This window comes from Dromaius novaehollandiae, chromosome 5 (assembly GCF_036370855.1).
Source record: "Dromaius novaehollandiae isolate bDroNov1 chromosome 5, bDroNov1.hap1, whole genome shotgun sequence".
In the NCBI taxonomy this organism is placed as follows: domain Eukaryota; kingdom Metazoa; phylum Chordata; class Aves; order Casuariiformes; family Dromaiidae; genus Dromaius; species Dromaius novaehollandiae.
In genome coordinates, this window is record NC_088102.1 from 16,445,988 (window position 1) to 16,466,577 (window position 20,590).

Here is a 20,590-nt window from a genome sequence, read left to right on the forward strand (position 1 = left end):
AGACTTGTGCATTTAAGTGACAAAATTCTAGTAAGTTTGATCTCTGTTTGGCATTGCGGCAGCTGAATCAAGGACAGCAAAGCTACTCGTCCAGGGTTTCCAACGTTGTACAAAGGGTGCCAGGATCCCTTTAACATGTGGAACGCCTTTTGTAAGAATTCACACAACTTCCAAAAAATATGTATTATGAGCAAATAAGCACACTCTTTACCCCATAGTTTTTTGGGTATTTAAGTATAGATTCCAGCTTCAGTTAAGTGTGATATATTCTTGCTGTACTGAATTATTTTTAGTTATTCCAGAAGCTGAAGTATTCAGTCTTAATTTTGTATTGTTGAATAAAATTGATATTTGCATTAAGATACATTTACTAAGCAACTGATACTTTCTTCTCATTACTCAGCTACAAGTCTTACAGTTTCTAAAACAACAACAAAACCACCCCAAAACAACCTCCCCCCCCAAAAAAAAAAAATCCCACAACACTAAAATTGCAACAACACTCACTGCCCACAGCAGAGAAGCACAAGTTTAAGTCATCAACTCAAAGGTCTAATTCAAATCAGTATATGCAGTATCTCTAAAGCCATTAGAGTCACAGATTATTAATGTTAAATATATTTTCTCTACAACAGCAGTTATCAACTTCTTGTTTGCAGATGTTTGAGTCCATGAACTTACTTCTAGATGTCTATGACACGCAACTCAGAAACACAACCCTATTGCTAGTAGATTTAGATACACTGACCAGGAACCTATTTCTACTACTAGCAGATTTCTACCGGTCTGGGAAAAAAAAAAATAAATAAAAGCCATAAATAACATCAGCTGTGAGGAAAGGGAGAAGGGGTGGGCAAGATATAAAGATGATGAATTTGTTTTAAACAAGACAAGCAATTGCATGCTGTGAAAAAAAAAATCTACACAACGCAAAGGTTTAGGCAGAGTGTTTTAGGCAGGGTAATTATAATATGAAGACCACAATCATCAGCGGTTCTAGCAGTTAAAGAAACTGTAGTCAAAATCAGGCTACTCACTGAAGTTACTCACATCAAGCAATTGGCAGGATTGGGTTCATGCTGATACAAAGATCAATCAAATGATGCACAGCTATTTGTAATTTTTACTTTTATTTCAGGGCAAGCTTAAACTATTTGACAAGAAGAGAAATAGTGCCATCTGCTGACATAAGGAACAGACAGTCACTTGCAAGGAAAGCAAGTGTAAGATGCCAAGACTTACAGTTGCTGTTTTAAATAAAGTTTAGTTCAAACTTTTAGAGACAACAGTATGCACCTCCAGATTGTTTATGCATGCGTTTCTTCTAGGTTTGTCAGCCTTTAAAGAATTCGAGATTTTCAAATGGAGTCTTAATCAGGAGACAGGGAAAGGATGCTCTTAAAAGGTGTTTGTCAACAAATTCCACCGCCAAAACCCAAACCCACCATACAACACACAATCTTTCCCTTTAACAGACTAAAACTTAACATCCTGCTGTTACTTCCCAAATCCAACATCAGGTTTATTTACAGAATATTCCTTTATGTAGTATTTATTTCTTTAGGTGGTATTGTGTTTTATATTAGCAGAAAATCTAACAGACAAGTTTGAATTCAAAGTAAAAGAAGTTTTGTACATCCAGAAAAATCAGTCAACCATGGGATTGTGCTGTTTTTTATTGTGTTTTCAATGGAGAAATACATCATCTGTTTACAAAATAGCTCTTGAAAAATACAAGGAGTACAGATACTATAAAACAAAGCAAACTCCAGTCATGAGACACTACGTACATCATGCGAAAGCAACAGTCTGATCTCCAGGTTATGAAAACTAGAATTAAAAAGTCACTATACAGAAAGATTCCAAGTTTCCAGCTTGGCAAAACTTGGGTGCAGTTACATGAAACGTTTAATAAAATGAAAAAGATTTTCCAATGTGTAAACAAAATGACAAGACTAAATTTGTGCCTGGCAATTTCGATCTAAACTCCATAGCTACACAAAATACACAGACACCTTGTACACTTCAACTGTTAATATAACCTTCTTTGAGGGTGGACAACAGCAGGCTGCACAGGCCAACGAAAAGAGAAGTATTGTTTACTAGACATCTTAGACAAATGGCAAAGAAAACCCTTCAGTTACTGCACAGCCTAAGTAAAAGATAAGCTACACTCTGACTTTGGAAAATTAATTTAGAAGGATAAGGGGAAGAGTGTAAGTAATTTAATTGTAACATGAAAGATGCACATGTAATAGGATGAAGCACAATGGGAGAAGGGAGTTCATAAAACATGCTAATCAAAATATGAGAAGTATGATTTGACATCCCACTTATTTCAGACTAAGTAACAGTAACATGAAGTTTGTTATCTACATCTGGTATTACTGCTGATATCCCTCACATTCCTCAAATACTGATGTTCTTTGCCATGAGAGATTCAGTTCTTTTAAAAGAAAAAGTTGTTACTAATCTTTTTGATAGGACTACAGAACAAAAGATAGGAGTAAGAGAGCTTACTAGATGTCAAGTGCTTACAAGAAATATGATTTTAAAAAGTTCAATGTTGTTCAATATGTAAAACTATTTCTGATGAGCCATCTAAAATAAAAAGGTTAAAATTCTTGGGGAAAAATCTTTTTGCCTTTATTTAAAATTTGAAGCTTTTTAATGCATACAGGACTTTTATGGAGTGTACAAAAATCATCTTATATTTAGTGATTCAAAAGCCATCAAGATGGGTGTTATTTTTCACAGGCACACAATATTTACTTAAACATTTTAGTCATGGGACAAAATTTTGAATTTGTGCCTACAAGCCACAAGGTATTGTGATAAGGTAAGTGAAAAAAACCCAAAGTTAAGGATCTGGCTTGTTTTTTTTTTTTAAATATAAGAATTGTCCTATAGTGTGCATACAAACTGGAAAGGGGGGAAAAAACCGAAACAAAACAAAAAACAAAAAACCACTAAACGCAAAAGCTTTTCCCAAGAAATATAGTAAAGGGATCAAAAAGGGTATAAGGAGATTGATTAGCTCAAAGGAAAGTTTATCTGCTGTTTGATTGCTGATCTGTATGCACCTTAAAATAATCCTATAAATAAAAGTAGACCACATCTTAAATCATGTCCCACCAATACCAAAACCTTCCCAATTATTTTCTCAACATATGTCTTATAACCTCAAGATTTGACATTTCATTTTAAAGGCTTACTGCTGCTTGATGGCAGTTGAGCTAGATATTCTATACCCTGTTTTCAATGTATAGTATATCACAGAACGTCATCCAATTTGCAGATTACTAGAATTGAAGAGATTCTTCAATAAAATGAAAGTGTATCAGCTGAAGATCTAAAATTAGTCATACTCCAATAAAAAAAGTACATAAAAGTGCATTTAAGGGATTCTTATGCCAGTTTTATCTCAATTTTTGAAACAATGCATCGAACATAAATTCAATCAGAATGTCAAATATGGCTACAAATAGTGTTCATGTTTTTAAAGGCAGTAATCCTTCGAAATATTTAATGCAGCTGTTGCTAACACATTAATAGTACTCCTGGCTTCACATACTAACCTGGACTTCCAATCAAGTGGTGATTTTAGCCCAGAAAGGGAAGTGCACAAAATATACCTAAATCCATTGCGATCATGTTCTAGTCTTGCACCCTTCATTCTCCTTTTTTTCTAGCATTAGAAGACAACAGGTTGAGTTGGCAGATACTGTTTATGGACCCCTGAGGTTGTTTTTACCGATTCAATCTCAATTTTATTGAATTCTTGATAACAGGAATAGGATTTGCAGGGAGAGCAGGGATATCTGAAAGGTCTGTACTGGTTGTTTTCTGAAAAGAGAAGAAGTTTAGCTGTATTTTAATCTCACAAAAATCAAAAGAAAAATATTTTAGTAACTGGCACTCGATTTCAGCAATGACAAAATAATTAAGAGAATATTTAAGAATATACCAAAATTAGGATAATTACAATTTGTAAGTACAGATTTAGACATTTCCTTTGCCTACACAGTCATTATTAAGGAAAATCTGTGCAACTGCTTCTTTCATAGCATGTCTCTCTCTTTTCCACAAGTGCAAGAAATTAAGTTGGTCCTACTAATAACCTGTAAATAAAGCATAATATCCATAAAACAGGGGTGCTTGATATGTGACACCTACTATCCGATCTGTGTCTTCAGTATTTAAAGACTGCTTTGAATAACTCAGTGTTAAGCCCCATATCTCTTGTGGATGAAAAGCCATCCCCAACGTGAAAGGATGTGTTTTCATACATTCACATTTCAGACTATTTAAAAGCTCTTTACAGCCAAATTTCCCATTTTTCTCAATGCTTTATAAAGAAGAGGCATGAGGAACTCTAAGACAGTATTAGACGACCATGATAAGAATTTTATCTTGACAATAGTCTGAACAGCTCTGTCCCACTTGAAAGAATCAGAATTCATTCAACAAAGCTATAACTGAAGCAAAACAAAAAAGAACACACTAGATTCAGTATGATTCATTCACTTTTCACATGTCAAAGAAGCCTGTATTTCTACACTAGTCGTTCTCTCTTCTCTTTTCCCCTTTTTTCATCTTAAGTACTTCTACTCCATTTCAGCATGTTATTTCGAGTAGCCATTATATCACAATAGTCCAGTTATTAGGCATTGCTTCCCATGATTTATTAGAAATCGTTTCCTTATGTTATAGATGTTCAAAATTTATATAAAGTACATTTGATACAAGGGAAAAACTGCATTAAAATGACCGTTTTAAATTTTCATTTAAAAGTCAACTGCGTTAGTGCTCACTGATACAGTAGCAAAATCCAAAGAAACAAGGATTCACTGCCAAATAGCTTAGACAATCCTGATCCTCCCCACCACTCTCCTCCCTGCAGCGGCCCACTCTCTGGTTCATACTGACCTGCTGTTTAACAGTATTTCTGTTTACTGCAACATGAGCAGGAATGTTCTAAACAAAGCCAATGAATATACTGAAATATGACAGAAGAGGCCCACTAAACTGGTTTCCAGATTACCTTTGCTACAGTAATGATCACTCAATCTTGTAAAAGCTACAGAACTTTATATAAATCATCCCTCAACAATTAGAGGAAATAAACTTGGTACACTAAGTGATCCATAAAGAAACTAATTTCCCTGAAGCACTTTAGAGTGCCTGTAGAACATTTAGCATTTCAGCCAAACAATTTTAGTACCTGCATCCAGTACTGCTCACATAGTTCAAAAAGCTTGATAACACATATAATTAGTACTATTGCAATGTATCTCCTTTTTCAATCAATATATTTGCTAAACATCACTTAATGAGTAAAGTGTGCAGAAAATGCTTTGTGATCAAAATCAAACTTCAATCAGTAGAGCAACAAGAGAAGCTTAGAAATGCTAGTAAAGACAAAGACATTCTGGAAAAGTTGTTACAATATTAGAAACAGAAATATAGCAAATGCCACGGAATTCTTAAGGTTTTTTTCTCCAATGCTCCTTCCACTCATAATACCTACAATGAAGCAATGTAGCTGGCTAATACACTATCAAATTAGAACTTCTACCTTTCTCACACTAAATATCAGAATCTGAAGTTACACTTCAGACATTCTTAACCTCTACCAGGACATCTTTGAACAGCAGCTATTTAAAGCATTTGTTTCCTTGTTAGAAAGGATTATTCTATGATGTGCAAAGCACAAAGGAATAAACTGAGCCCCTTACTTTGAAGGCACAATTCAGAAGAGCGAATCCAGCTTCGGTCAGTTTGTATGGCAAGCCATACATGTTTAGCTACAATGCACATTCAATAAGATCAATGACCATCTAAAACACAAAAATTGTGACAGTAACAACAAGCAACTTTCCATACAATGGATATTAAAAATTGTACATTAACACTTGGATCATTTTAATTTCAATATTGTCACCACAGATTAGCACACATATAGATGCATCATTTTTAAAGCCAGTACCTGAGGAGCTTGCAGAGAAGTTGTTGTCTGAAGAGTTTCTGGTTGAGGAGTAACATTCACTTCTGTCTCAAGTTGCTCCTAGAAAACCAAAAGCCTCAATTAAATGACTTGCTTATACCCTTCTGAAGGCTACAGTGTTGCAGTCTCCAGTTATGCAGAACTCCATTAACAAGAATGCCTTAGAAGTTGCACAGATAGAGCATATCAAAAGATGCAAGCACGGCTGACTGCATCACTGCCCATTCTTGTACGGCACAGAAGTCACCACACTAAGGATGTTTTGCAAATCAGGGATTTGACATCAACACAAGCAACATCGCTTTTTATTTGTCACTTGTTAAAACATTTATGTTTATTATGTAGAATACATTTGGAAAACATTTCATGTGGTCCAACTCATAAAAGGCAAGAAGTGTATATCAAGGAAGACCATATGAAATGTTACAGAGGAGTAGAAAAGCAGTTGAATTTATAACGAATATAGTATTAAGCAAACTACTTCAATACTAAGGAACTAAGCTTAAGTCACTGAATCAAGTTCAGGAACAGATGAAGATGAAGACTGAAACAAACTATCTCTGCAACCACACTGGGACAGTTACTCCCAGAACATCAACTTCATCACTTGGTAAGTAATTTTGGCACTGCTCCAAATTTCCCTGGAGACCAAATAGGTGCCCAAATATCCTAAATCCCTACACACAACCTCATCTTCATATCTCTGATAGTCTTCAAAATCAGAAGGATTGTGGATTTGTTACAATACTCTAAAAAACTGTTTGGAGAAGAGGGAGCAAGAGAAGAAGTTAATCACTCAAATTCCACTCTTACCCAAAAAGTCATAAGTTACCTCCCTTTCCAGAGTTACTAATGAGCAAGTACACGGCCTTTTTGACGTTTACATTACATGCATTTGTTAACATACAAATTGATATAGAATATAAGGTTAAACAGAAAACATTTCAAGGACATGCCTAGAGAGGAAAAGGTTTCACAAGAAATCAGCCAATCTAACATTTGCCCCCCTCAAAGAGGGTGAGGGTCCTATCTACTTTCTCCTTCTCCCAGCCCTCTGACCCCGTCGCCTTCTACACAAGTGAGCAAATGCAGCTCACCACCGGCAGGGGGAAAAAAAAAAAAAAAAAAAAGTCTGTTTTGCTTCTTTGATTTTATAGCAATTAGTGAGCTGAAGCACCTTGCTCAGGGGTCATAAGAAACAGTGGGATTATCAGTGGGTTAAGTACCAAAGGGCTGCAGAGGAGCAGACTTTCTCCTCCATAATGTAAGGAGGTATTTAAAACAGTCAAGTGCAGAAGATCACACCTGTTTCAAGGGTAGGGTTTCACTGCTTGTCTGAGGTGAGCAGTTAGTTCATTATCACCAGAAAGGTCTCAGTCCTGCTTGCTCCCCTTGTGCCAGCACTGGCAGTTATCTGACCATATACAAACTAACTCAGCTCATTAATCAGGGAAAAAACCTCTCCATCTTTTCACTGGAACAGTTTTCCTGCCACTTCAATGAGTTGAATCAGCTTTCTGGATGACCAGGTAAGTGTCACAGTGAGCTTTTCAAGAAAGAGTGGGACTGCATGGCTGAACCTGCAGAGTGGGACATTCTCCTTCTAATGAAAACAACCTGTTAGTTTGTCTGGTACCATATAAATAAAGGGCTTCCACTTCAATGGAGAGAGAATATGTTTATGTTAGTTAGGCTGGTCATTCCTCTGCTTCTTTCCATATATGTTAAAACAGAATTTATAGGAGACAGGATCCAGAGAGCAGACCAAATATAAAAGCTAGCAGGATTACTCATATCTTTTATTATAAAGATCTATAACCAGAGGATCTATTTTGGATGTTAGAATTAAACACATTAATGCATTAAATGCATTTTTGCCTTCACCTGTCTTGAGTCCAAGGAGATTGCAAGATGACTATATAATAAAATACAATTCTTCACTCAAGAGTGTGGAAACTCTCTAAACCAAAGCACTTGGGTGTTCTAATAGATATCTCAATGTCTCAATGCATTTTCCAGAGTATCCCAAGGATAGCAAAATGCGCCCCATAAAAACAGTGTCAGTCCAAGTAGAAAGCTGTTATCACAAGGCTAAACAAAGCCTGCCACCTTTCCTGTTCACTGGTAAGCAGAAAAATTGTCTGATGAATTACAAGATACTGGAGGAACACGCTTGAATCTCTGAAGGTCACCAAGAGTTTACTGAATTGCATAAAATAATTTTGCTGTCAGGAAGGACTTCAAACACCATCACCATCATTTGAAAGCTTTACAGATAAAAAAGTGAACAAGTTCACACCTGGTTTTAGAATTCTCACTCTAACATTCAAAAAAATCCAATGGAATGCATAGGATAGAAGTGCTTTTCAAATGAATAAAGCTCATCGAGTTTGGGCTGCAGCTAAATCAAGGCACACACACACATCCCTACTCCAATTATATTTGACTGAAAAAGTTATTAGCTTTCTGCTATGCGTAACACTGTGCAAATGACCAAAGAAATCTCTGTCCAGTGTGCCAGTGTACTCAGGCTCAGCTTAGCCTGACAGTAAGCAATGTGCTGCAATTCATTAATATTAACAGCTGCTTTGAAAAAAAACATATGCTTTTGACATGTTTAATGGACAGCCTACACTGTATCTACAAACACTATCAGTTACACTGCCTTAGGGGAATGCACAGTAATTTTCAAAAGGAAAGTCTTAATTAATCAAAACAAAATTATATGATCTAGTCACACATACCTTAGTTTCCATTTTTTCATGCTCATTCACATCTATACAGCTAGCATCTTCACTTATTTCATCCTGCTGAAATGCAAACAAACCCAGAAACTTTTTATAAAAATACAGAATTAAAGAAAGAAAAAACATAAAAATAAGATGGCAAAGTGTTTTTAAAGACTTGATTGGCTGAAGGGCTTACAGTCTCATAATGCAAAAAAATCTGCTTTTAAGAATACAAGAACTTAGCATCTAAACATTTGTGCTAATGCAATACGTGTCAAATATGACAAATATCAGCATAACAAAAACAATACCAACACCTAAGCAAGTTGAGTACATAAAGAACCTACACAATCAAAGTAGGGAATATAAACCAGATACTTGAATCCTAGAATATGAGAATCAGCTCTCTAACATTTTGAACACTGGTATGTTATGATCTCAAAGTCTTAAATACCTCGTCAATTTTTATTTTCTTGGGAGACTCTTCTTTATGAGGAGATGATGTCCTTTTCACTGCTGTGACAGGGCTAGGTGTTTTTGTTGCAACATTTCCTGAAGTTCTTGGTGATGGATTTAATAGATGCGTTGAGGAAAGAACTCTAGAGATCGTAGGCTTTGGTGGTGGAGAAATGGCTGGTTGCGTGGCAGTTTGAGGAATGCTTTCATTTGAAGTACCTATGGGGGGGTAAGATAATTTAAGAAGTTTCAGCAAGATCAGTTTTGAACTCGGACATTTGCTCCGTATGACAAAGCTTTACCTCATCAGTTGCCCACCTCAAACAAATAAGTGCACACAGGGAGACTCTCGGGATGAGAAAAAAATTATATTGCATTTTTCATTTATAACTACCAGGTGATTGCTTCTGATCCATTCAAATACAAAAAAGAACAACTGACATGCTTCCAAATCCAGAAACAGTTATGCCATTTAAGTTTCATTTAGTGCTCAAAAACAAATTCACGTTGATACACTGTGACTTATGATAAAAAAAAAAAAACAGAAAACAGTAAGACTCCACCATCCTACACGTCTAAGACAGGAACATGAGAGATCTCATCTTTAAAGGCTAACCACTTGGTCTCTGCAATCAATTTCTGACTTGCTCCCTCTTTACAGCTCATGTTCCATCAAGAAAAGAAGAGAACAGCTAACTCCATAGCAGTAAGTGAAGACTTGCTCCAGGTGCCTTTGTTCTTTCATTAAGTGAATTGCTTTCAGCAAAATTAAGCAAGTTTTATTCTTTCAGGTGGAAAATATGGAAGATCAAGCAAATGTAGGTGGACATATTTGAAAAGACATCATGAAGGAGCATGTGTTCTGCCTCCATCTGAATCTTCTTCATTTGTAGGATTGTTTTAGTGAAATAGGAACAGTAGCAACATGGGAGCATGGATTACAGACAGCGCAGAACCATCTGTTGGGTTTAACTACAAACGGAGTAGAAGTAATCCAAAAATAGCTCTTCCAGCTTTAGAAAGTGGGCATCTTTTCCTCACTAGACCAACTGAGCTACAGACATCATCTGTCTCAGGTCATAGGAAAACTTTACTACTCCTGTGAATGACAAACATCAATACAGAAGAATACAGAATTAACAAACGTTGCTTTGCAAAATAATTATTCCTAGGTTTCTACCAAAATATCCTGTGTTCTAAAGTAGTTAACCTGTAAAACAAGGAGCAAGTGTTACAGCATATGTAAGTGAAAGTCTCAAATTGAAAGAAAAATTGCTTCTCTGTAAACTTTACAAAAAAAAAAATCAATAGAAACAACATACTATGCTATTTTCCTTACCCCCTGAGCTTTCACTGGAATTTGTTTGTGGCACAGTGACTTCAGAAGCCTGTATGTTGGTCACAGATGCTGCTGTTACAGCTGGCGCAGGACTGCTTCTGCTAAAAAGAGAAAGATGACAAAACGTTGAATGTAAGTATGCCTACAGGATATGATCTGCCTTTCATGACAACATATGCATGACCAGTTACTTCAGTTGAGTTTTAGTTCACTTAAATTGCAGGGTGCGCTATAACACAGTATTTTGAGTTGTGAAAACAGAATAGAGCATTTGACAATTTACCATTTGCACTATGAAAAACACTCCACGTATTTAGTCTGAATCACTTCAGAGAAAGCTTTTTAAACTAGTATGAAGTAAGCTGCATTAAAAAAGGCAAAAATTGAGGTAACATCTGCACAAATTAGGTGCAGAGGGAAATGCAGCAGTTATTTTTCCTGAAGAATGGAACAAAACCACTGCAGAAGGACTAGAATAAAAAGTTTGTTTTTAATTTACACACACCATTACTACTTTTAGTCCCAAGTAAAAAATTGGATTTCACATGACAAAGAATCAGGGAAGTATTAAGACTTTAAAAACAATACAGGGCAAGTTTCACTTCAAATGTGATATCCTAGATACCATGATTAATAACTGTACAGACTTGTTTTAATAGCATGGTTAGTGGTATCCAAGTGTTGGAGATCATCTACAAAGAAAGACCAAATGAAAGAGCACATGTCAAAAGGAATATAAGTTCACTACTTAAGTATTTTATCCTAAACATCTAATAATACACATCCAATACCAAACAGCTGTAGGAAACAGAGAAATGAGTGAATCTGAGAGGAAAAGAGCTTAGAAATACACCATACATGAGCAAATAGATTTGATAGATACCTAAAACACAGAAAGTTAGGATTAAGATAAATATTAGTATGTACACTTTGAAAATATAATGGAAAATTTTGTTCCTAGGCTTAATTTGCACAGATACCATCAGTAATAGCAGCAGCACTACTGATTTCTCAGACAGAAAGTCTATACTTCTCTACTGTCTCACATTTTGATGCAAAACTCATGTAACTCTCCATCTCTCACACACCATTTTTCTGCTCACTATCTCTCTCAGCCTCCTACTGCAGTCCCCACAAAATTTTTATTTCACCTTATTTTTTTTAAGCCCCTGTCTTTATCCAACCTCATACCTCCTTATCTGAAGTTCAACACCACACTCCCTACCCTATCCCCCGTTAGCCCTGCTCTAGTGTTCAAACTGGAAACACAAATGTCTGCAAGCTTCAGAGTGGTACATTTACACCTTGGTGTAACAGCAGTATCTCATGCACACGGTACTTCTATGCTTTTAACACAAGTAATTCAGGAACAGAAAGCAACATCAAAATAAAGACTGAAAGTCATCGTTACCCCTGAGAACTTCCTGAACTGTTCAATGGACTCGTCTTCATAGCACTAGTAGGCGAAGGCACAGATGTGCTGTTATCACTGTCCATAGACAAGTCTAGGCTGCTGTCATTCAGAGCTGTCAACCTGACTCCTTCTGTTGAATGCTGCAATCCACAAGAGAAAAAATTGTGTTTGTTAATCTCATTAAAGGCTTAAAAATCAACTGAGACTCAAATGAAAGAATATTTGTTACACTACGTGTTAGCTGTTTCACTGCAGGGGTTGGGGGGACACACCCAAGATTTAACCATAACGAGCTTTCGCCGCAAACTAAGCCCATAATCGTGTCTTAAATGTGCTTATGTAAGTACATTTTTAGAAGAAACTTGAATATAGGAGCATCTAAAAATGAACAAGCATGCAAAATAGGAATGGGTAATTTTCAAATCCCTTTTTTAGGCAAAGAATCCACTATCCTGTCAAATGTACAAGCATTTACATTTCCATGTTTGCAATTAAGGTCATGTTTGCAATTAAGGTCAATTTATCTGAACCATCAATGATGTTCAAAAACATTAGACAGTTCTTCCTTGTATTTAGTGATTGCATTTTCACCTTTATTAAAGTTTCTTTGCTTTTTTGAGCTGACAGATACTGCTGTCATTAACTTCAAAGTAATACTGAAATACAGCAAAGGTTAGATTTTGAAAGATCACAGTTAATACAGGGAATTTAGAGGCTAATTTGAACATACACAGTTGAATAATCAGCACATTAGCAGAGGAGAAAAATCCTCCTGTGCCATAGTACTACTTAAAGAGATGTGTTATTAAATATTTGCATTATTCTCCAAAACGTGCTGAATACATTTATAGTTGGTTTCAACACAAGATTTTCTAATCTTTAAAAAAGCTTTCAACATACTCTTTAAAATAACTTTAATAATAAAACATGTTATTCAAATACACCTAAAACTGAATATATAACGGTGGTATAAGCTTCCCCATTAAGTTGATACAAATAGGTAGGAACTTCTAAATAAAGACCAAATTATTAAATCCAATATTCTACTCCCTCCCTCCTGTCCCCACTGAAAGTAAATCACATCCAAACAGCTTTATTTAAAATTTTTCCTGTTTTTCTCATGTATGGTTGCACAGGTATACCACACGTTGAGCGAAAAAACCCTGGATGGGCAATAAGCAATTTTCAGATGCCAACTGTCACTTAAGTCTTTTACTTTTTTAACTAAAAGGACATAAAATTCTGAAAACTGCCAAGCTGCAGGCTGGAAAACACTTTCAGACAAATTATTCTCAAGAATATTCAACTTCAGTTACAGCAACAGATCGTTTTAGATACAGGAAGTAGCAACAAGTCCAACATTCTGCTTTGCTTCTATTCAATGACATGCAATTTTATCTTTAGGAAACCTACAGAAAAATCTGAATAAGGGCAACTTAAGAGGAAAAGTTAGATAACAAGACTTGCTTGACTGACAGTTACATTGGTATTGTTATAGATTCTTCCTTTAGATGACTTCCAAGATAAAATAACAACACTGCTTTAAAATCTCATTCTTAAACTGATTTAAATCCATTCAGTTTAGGAATGCCAACAGAAGATGATAAATTTCAGCCAGTGATCTTAAGAGTGAAAAAAAATAGGACCAAATATACTATTATACTCCATGGTGTTGATGCTCTGGGAAATCCAGTATTATACTTAGCACATCTGGTACGTATATACCATAGTCCATTAGATCATACTGCTTACACAGAAAAAACTAAGTTTTCAAAGTGTCTCTAGTTATTTGATTTGTAAATCCAAAAAAAATAAAAAAAAAAAAAATCCAGTGAAATCATTACTCAATGGCATTTTTATTGCTCTCAAATATTATTCTAGTTTACCTTTTTCTTTTTCTGAAGCACGTGGTTAGGTAGCAGTTGGTGAAGTTGCTTACGTTTCACGTGCCTTGCAGCAATCTTCATATCCATCTCAAACATCTTGCTGTTTATTGCTTGCCTATAAACTACACAATTAGGAGAACATTAAGACATCACTGAAACATTTTGCAAAGTGCACTTACTGGTTCAGGAAGAAATTATTTGCATTTCAGAATAATTATCACTCTCAGGAGCAAGCATGGTTTTTCCTCATTCTGAAGGAAAACAGCAAATTGTTTACTCTCCAAGCACTACTAGCACAACCACCACTGCACTACTTTGGAAACACATGATTTATTTTCCAAGAAAACTTCATGAAAACATGCAGTTTTCTCTCAACTATATTGTTAAAAGGTTTTAACAGTATCAGAGCTGAAGCTAGTTCCTCATTTCATCTCGAACAGACTAGAGATAGAAATAAGACTTCCTCATAAGAATTACAGTATTTACATAAAACTATTTTCTTCACTGTAGATCCAATTTTGATTTACGCAGCTCCTACAGCAAATGGGTTCTAATTCAGAAGCTGAATGTGCCAGCTAATATATTACAAATTATTCAGGCAACTTAGATACCATTAAGTCTCTACACAAAAGTGATTTAAGGGTTTTTTTTTTTTTTTTAATTGTCTACTGTTTCTCTTCATCACTTCGGAACACTTGCTTCTATAGTGAATCAACATGGTTAGTGCTGGAAAAGAAACGGCACTGCAAGCTGACTTTTTGAGTTTAAAGTAAAGTCATTTAAACATGAAAAGTTGTTTGGTCTTCTTTTGCACCGACTTCCTATACATCTGCCACAGTTTTGTTTGATGTTGTATAAACAATAGAAGTGTTCTGTAGATCTTAGAAATCTAAGTTTTTGTTTTTATCTCCCTTATTCACTGTCTATTCTGTAAACAGAGGGAAAAATCTCAAACAAATAGGAGGAGGTGAAGAATTTTTTGTCCCCTCTTTCCTCCTACTAAGAAGCACGCTATTTCCTCTCTAATTTCATTCTTGAAAATGCTTCAGCTAGTTTTGGTAGAATCTTAGGATCTACTCCAAAGACAGAGCAAACACACATTTTCAGCTCAAGCAGTCATACTGCAAAACTAAGCTAGTGAATCGGGCAGGGAGGGAGGGAACAGTCCCCCCTAGACCTTTAGAAAGTGCCTATAAATCTTGAAGTTTCAAGATAATACGTCCTAAGTAAATAAATGCTCAATTTCCAACTCTTTTTACAAGAAAGCTGGAGGAATTTAATCACTACAATTATGCCAGAGTTCCCCCCAAAAGTAATTATGTTAATCTGTTCAAGTTCCCAAGGTCCAGCATCATTGAACAGGTTAACTAGTCAGAGGTGAATGATTCAAACCAAAGCAACAGAACACATTTGCTGAAAATGCAATGTAATTTTAAGCTCTTGGAAGAATAAAATTAACATTAGAAATTTCTTATCAGAGTTGCAAAAAGTAATTGTCTATCATCTCTGTAGTTGTTGCTGGCATATCAGATCTCACTTTCAGAATAAGTCTCTTAAAACAGTCACAAGGTGTGAAAAAGGGAAATATTCAGGTCATTGATTTTAGAGAGTACAGTAACTAGTTACACAGTGAATTTATGTATTAGTCATTACAGCTCCCTGTGCAAAGCTAACCTTCTGGTATAAATTCACTCAAGCAACTCTTAGCTTTTTCTAAAATGCAGATAGTTCAGTCCTCATCACACAAGTCACCTGCATTCTAAGTAGAACTGGGCAGGGGGAGAAGGAGAAAGAATTTAGCAAACTTCAGAAGACATTTGAAAATTTCATATTTAACTTTTAATTCTTCTTTATGCACCATATTCAATATTTCTTTATCTCCATCAACACATTTAATATGCATACTTAGTGAAGGGCTGAGATTTAATGCAGGGGTAAGAAAAAAATAATAGGGAGAGGGCAAGAGCAGCAAGGGCTCAAGTGTTTATACACTAACTGTATAGATACACACATTTTCAAAACAATTACTTCTGTCTGCAAGTCAGCTACACATAAAATGACCAGTTGGTGACTTATGGTAGCAAGCTTAAGCTTGAAGGATTTTGCACTGGAGCCAGGCAGAGGGAGACACAGACAATTAAGCTATACTGGAAATAGAAGGCAGAAACAGATTTAGGAATTCCGAAGATGCAGAAAAATCTGAGCCTTTTCCTATAACCCAGCAACAGGGAAGAGGAACAAAAGAGCTGCAGGATACTTGTGAAAACCTTAAGTATTTACTACAGTTAATTTTAGATTCAAGAACTAAAACCTTAAAAGTTTTCAAGCTAGATATCTAATTAACCAGTTAACTCCTACAGATGTAAGTGAGAAGGTCCACAAAAGCAATCTCTAAACTGGAAAGTTCTATTGTACATTGGAAAGCATCTCTTCCCTAAAGTTTGCACAAAACTCAACGGCAATGGAAAAATGCAGCAAGAAAAGGACTGCTGGAGTTCTTAATTGGCATTTTCTTCATCTCAGATCCTTCTCAAATTAGTCTTCACTAAAGCCTTTTTGTTAAAATCGTGCAGAATCAAGTGTCACTAAGATATAAAAATCCCACCCTGTTTACAAGGCTTACAAGAATATAACCTCTGAAGGTCATGATCATTCAAGTTAAGTCTTTTCATCTGTCAATACAAATGAGGGAGAAAAAAATTAAAATAGTTACTAAAATACACAACTAAATAATATTACTACAGGATTAAAACAACAACAACAAAGTTATAAATTGTAATTAAAAATGTAAAAATATAAAATTAAAATTATACCACCACCACAAACAATGAAAGATGACACATGACAAAAATTTAGAAGTTGTTTGCCACTTGGTTGCTTTGGAATTTTGTTTACAAGTTAAACAGAAATCTTTATATCAGTTTAAGATTATTTTGGTGAAATGCTACTCCATTTAAAATTGTGCACATTTGGATAAATTTGTGATTTGAAACTAGTATAAGTAGATCAGATTCAAAATCTTAAGTGAAAGCTGGAGCACAATTTTCATATAAAAATTTGTAGTCTGTCAAGTACATTATCAAAATTTAAAAACAGTAAAAAAAAAAAAAAAAAGAGAAGAAGAAAAAAAACCTGTAATACATAGGTCTCCTTCTCCCCCCCCTTCCCCAATGCAACAGCCATATAATTAAACCACTCACTAATCCTCAAGCAAATTCTCAAAAATTAGGATGTATGTATAGGTTCATTTTCACCACATTTAATGAAAGGGGCTATTCCAACTACCTCAAGAAATATATCCCTTTGAATGAAAAAAGGCAACTATATGAGACAACAAAACACTTTCAAATCTTGGCACCATTTACTAAAAAAGCATATTATGCATAACATATAGCTATACACAGTTTCCTCACTTTCCACTTAGAAATCTAGACACAGGGGTTGCATTAGGTAGTACTTGAACCTACTCCCTTAACTCTGTAAGCATACAATACTTAAGCATTAACTGCCTATTGTTTTAAAAAATATTGCAAATATATTAATCTGTCAAGGCCCCTGCCTCTTTCTTAGTCTTCACCTCCAGCTGCTACCAATTCTTTGCTTCTAAATTTCTTATGCATGTTTTACATGATTTTGACAAATCAAAAAAGGGAACAAATTGAGGAAAAAAGACCCACAACACCAAGGTTTTACTTTCACATCTGACAACACTGAGTACAAGCTACTGAATTAACTTACAAGCTAGTACGAAAACCCTTTACTGAATTAACTGTCATAGATTAAAAAGCATTTCATTCTAAAGTCTACTAGATACTTAACTTATCCACTAGTAAATTTGAAATTTCACCAAAATGTGAAAATAATTAAACTAAAGCATATTGGCAAAAGGGGGTTAGGGTAGGTAGATTATGTAGAATAAAATTATCTCTTTAATAGCAAAGATCACACTATAATTTACCATTTTGAGAGAGATTTGAAAGATTTTTGTGTATTACTTCAATCATTTTCTGTTTGTTTTCATTAAAACTGTTTAACTTCAAGCATCTAGAAGCATTAAAGGTCAATAAAACTGTATTTCAAGTAAATAACACCATGTACTCCTTCACCAAATCTTGCTAGTCTTTGTCCAGGTACAATTCTACTGCTCAGACAGAGACTAGATTATGAAATGGACAAGTAACATCATTCAACAAATTTATGAATATCTAAACATCTGAAAACCAGAACTCACCTGTGTCTGTAAAAGACTGAATGTCATAAGTAAGATCAACACTTAAGTTTTCAGAATTTTCAGTTTTCTTGAACACCAATCCAATCACCCACATTGTACGGTATTCTTCCCTGCAAAGTTTTATATAAAACAGCCATGTAATTCTGACCAAAGAACTGAATAATGTAGTAAGGTATTTGCTGCAACAGACAACAGTTTTATATTTTAGTTTCACTAGCAGCAAAGAGTTAGGCATAGAAAAGCAGAAGCCAAAGCTGACTTAATGGCATTAGCTTTCTATTTGGAATACAGAAAAGTTATGAAATACTGACAAACCATCTCCAACAAACATAAAGAACTGCAATTATCAGTTAGTGACTTCATTCAAGCGTGCCTCTATGCAGATTCTCTTCTCTCCCTTTCAGGAGTACAACTAGCCTTTACAACTGAAAGGAAATAGGTTTGACAGGACATGATAAATTTTTAACACCTGACCCTGAAATAAATCAGGATATAGTCCATTCATTGACTAAACAATTTTGATTTTTTTTCCCCACCTAAACTTGTATTCAACCTCAAATTCTTTAGCTTTAAGTCTGATCGCAAATTGTAGTTTTCAGGTAAGAACAGCCTCCCCTTTTAAAGCTCATCTTCACACAATGTACGTGGAAAATGAACTATTATATTCTATCAAAGAATCTAATGAAGAGATTCTATTACCACAACAGCTCATGACATTTAACTTTTAAAATCTTTTCCCTCTAAAACTATTTCAGAACAAGCCAATTTATCAATCAAAGAACAAATTTAGGGAGGCAGGTAAAGGTACTTACACTATTTACTTTTGGAAAGTGATTTTTCATTAAAAAATATTGCCAGCAACAGTCCTCTGAAACAAGTGCTAATCAAAGTCCTTGATTATGCAAGCACAGCAACATGAACGTGATTTTAACTTATCTGTTTACCCACTAAAATGGCACTGAATGTGTACTACCTGCTTTGTCCACTTTTACTTGGACCATACATGCAACTTATGCATTTAATTTTAAAAAAAGAAGAGCTGCTTGGATGTGACAGTATGCTGCTTGTGTCTGGAACAGGCTGTGTGGAATGTGAACAAGGCTTTTTACATATTCCAAATAAAAATTTCTTCCTCCTTCTTACACCTCATACAAAAACATGATTTCTCACAAGTTCATTAAAACATTCTATCTAAAAAACAAAATAAAGTCTTGAAGGGAGAGTTTTTAAGGACACACACACCTCCAAACAGTCTAGAAAACAAGAGTCCAGAAACCACTAGCATCTCAGACAATTTAAGGTGCCTGATGTTCTTTCTCACTGTTTGTAGATCCCCAGCAATTCTACCATTAGTCATTACCAAGTTTAAGTGATAGGCCTCCCAACTGCCATATTTAATAATATTAAATTTAGTTAAATCATTCAACACTGTGCCTGATGTTCTACTTGATTCTCAGTACCGCCTTGTATTTAAAACATCACCATCAGATAGTAGGTGCTCAAACAGCAGTAGTCACCAAAGAGTTGGTATTATTGGTAAAAAGTTATGCAACTAGAACACTGTTAGCAAAAGTATATTATTTCATGAGAACTTTTTGGCTTAGAAACATTTTTACAGAGAACAATACTTTAGAACAGCTTAAAGCTATATACCTTTAGATACTGTCATTAAAAATTCACCTACTTAAAGTTTTATAAAAACATTTTACATATTAATGAGTTCGTATTTTAGCTAAGTCCTCCAACTACTGCAAGAGAAAACAGTAATTTTGCTTACTTGTCAGGATTCTCCTTGGGTGCTGGGAATGACTGTGGATTCACGTGAGCCAGTGTAATGAATTCATTCTTCTCCAAGTTTCCAACTAGAATACGAATTTTTGATTCCACCAAGCCCACCCTGCATAAATGTCATTTAATAGTAAGTTTTTGTTAACATGAAATAACAGAACTATCTAGCTTCATGTATAAATGAGGATAAAATCCTCAGCATTCTGCTTATGGTAATACTTGAGAATACAAATGAACTAGCACACTACACGAGACAGATTAATTCAAATCAATAAACCAAGTAAACTTGTTACAAAAACTAACCCAAAAGCAGCTTAAGAATGCCCTGATTAACTCTTAACAGCCTGGTTTTACAAATGAAACTCAATAGCAAGAGATCATGCATCAGTAAGGAGGAGAAAAATCTCTTCCATCAACCTCTGGGCTAGCCACTCAACAAAAAAAACTCCCACATATTTCTCCAATATTCTTCTGGCTTTGGGTGATGAACAAGGTGAAGAAGTTCCCAATACCTGACAATCTTAGAACTTCCTTAAAAAAATATGGAAGAGAGTGGAAACTAGGGAAAGGCTTTTTTTTTTTTTTTTTTTTTTTTTTTGGAGAAACAATGGTTCTAGGGATTGAAAACATACCTACTCACACTACCCTTCTTACCAAAAAAGGTGCATGAGACTTAAGGAAATAGGAAGTTTAAAGTGAACGTGATAGTGCTGTGAAGAACACAATGCAATCAACAGCTT

At 35.1% G+C, this 20,590-nt stretch overlaps 1 protein-coding gene across 4 annotated transcripts in view; it reads right to left on the reverse strand.

Moving 5' to 3' along the window:
• Positions 1-1,658: 1,658 nt before the first annotated feature.
• The window catches only part of PAPOLA (poly(A) polymerase alpha), a 49,215-nt gene continuing 30,283 nt past the window's right edge, over positions 1,659-20,590 (reverse strand). For 2 of the 4 annotated variants that reach the window (XM_064512104.1, XM_064512108.1), the window contains exons 14-22: positions 19,840-19,959; positions 18,063-18,172; positions 13,832-13,953; positions 11,943-12,085; positions 10,532-10,632; positions 9,191-9,411; positions 8,752-8,817; positions 5,990-6,067; positions 1,659-3,846 (exon numbers count right to left, since the gene is read on the reverse strand). In XM_064512104.1, the coding sequence (XP_064368174.1) occupies positions 3,751-3,846; positions 5,990-6,067; positions 8,752-8,817; positions 9,191-9,411; positions 10,532-10,632; positions 11,943-12,085; positions 13,832-13,953; positions 18,063-18,172; positions 19,840-19,959 (1,057 nt within the window). In that variant the 3' untranslated portion in view covers positions 1,659-3,750. Of the gene's footprint in view, positions 3,847-5,738; positions 5,841-5,989; positions 6,068-8,751; positions 8,818-9,190; positions 9,412-10,531; positions 10,633-11,942; positions 12,086-13,831; positions 13,954-18,062; positions 18,173-19,839; positions 19,960-20,590 lie in introns of those variants that run through there. The other 2 variants (XM_064512105.1, XM_064512107.1) reach the window with 2 other exon arrangements.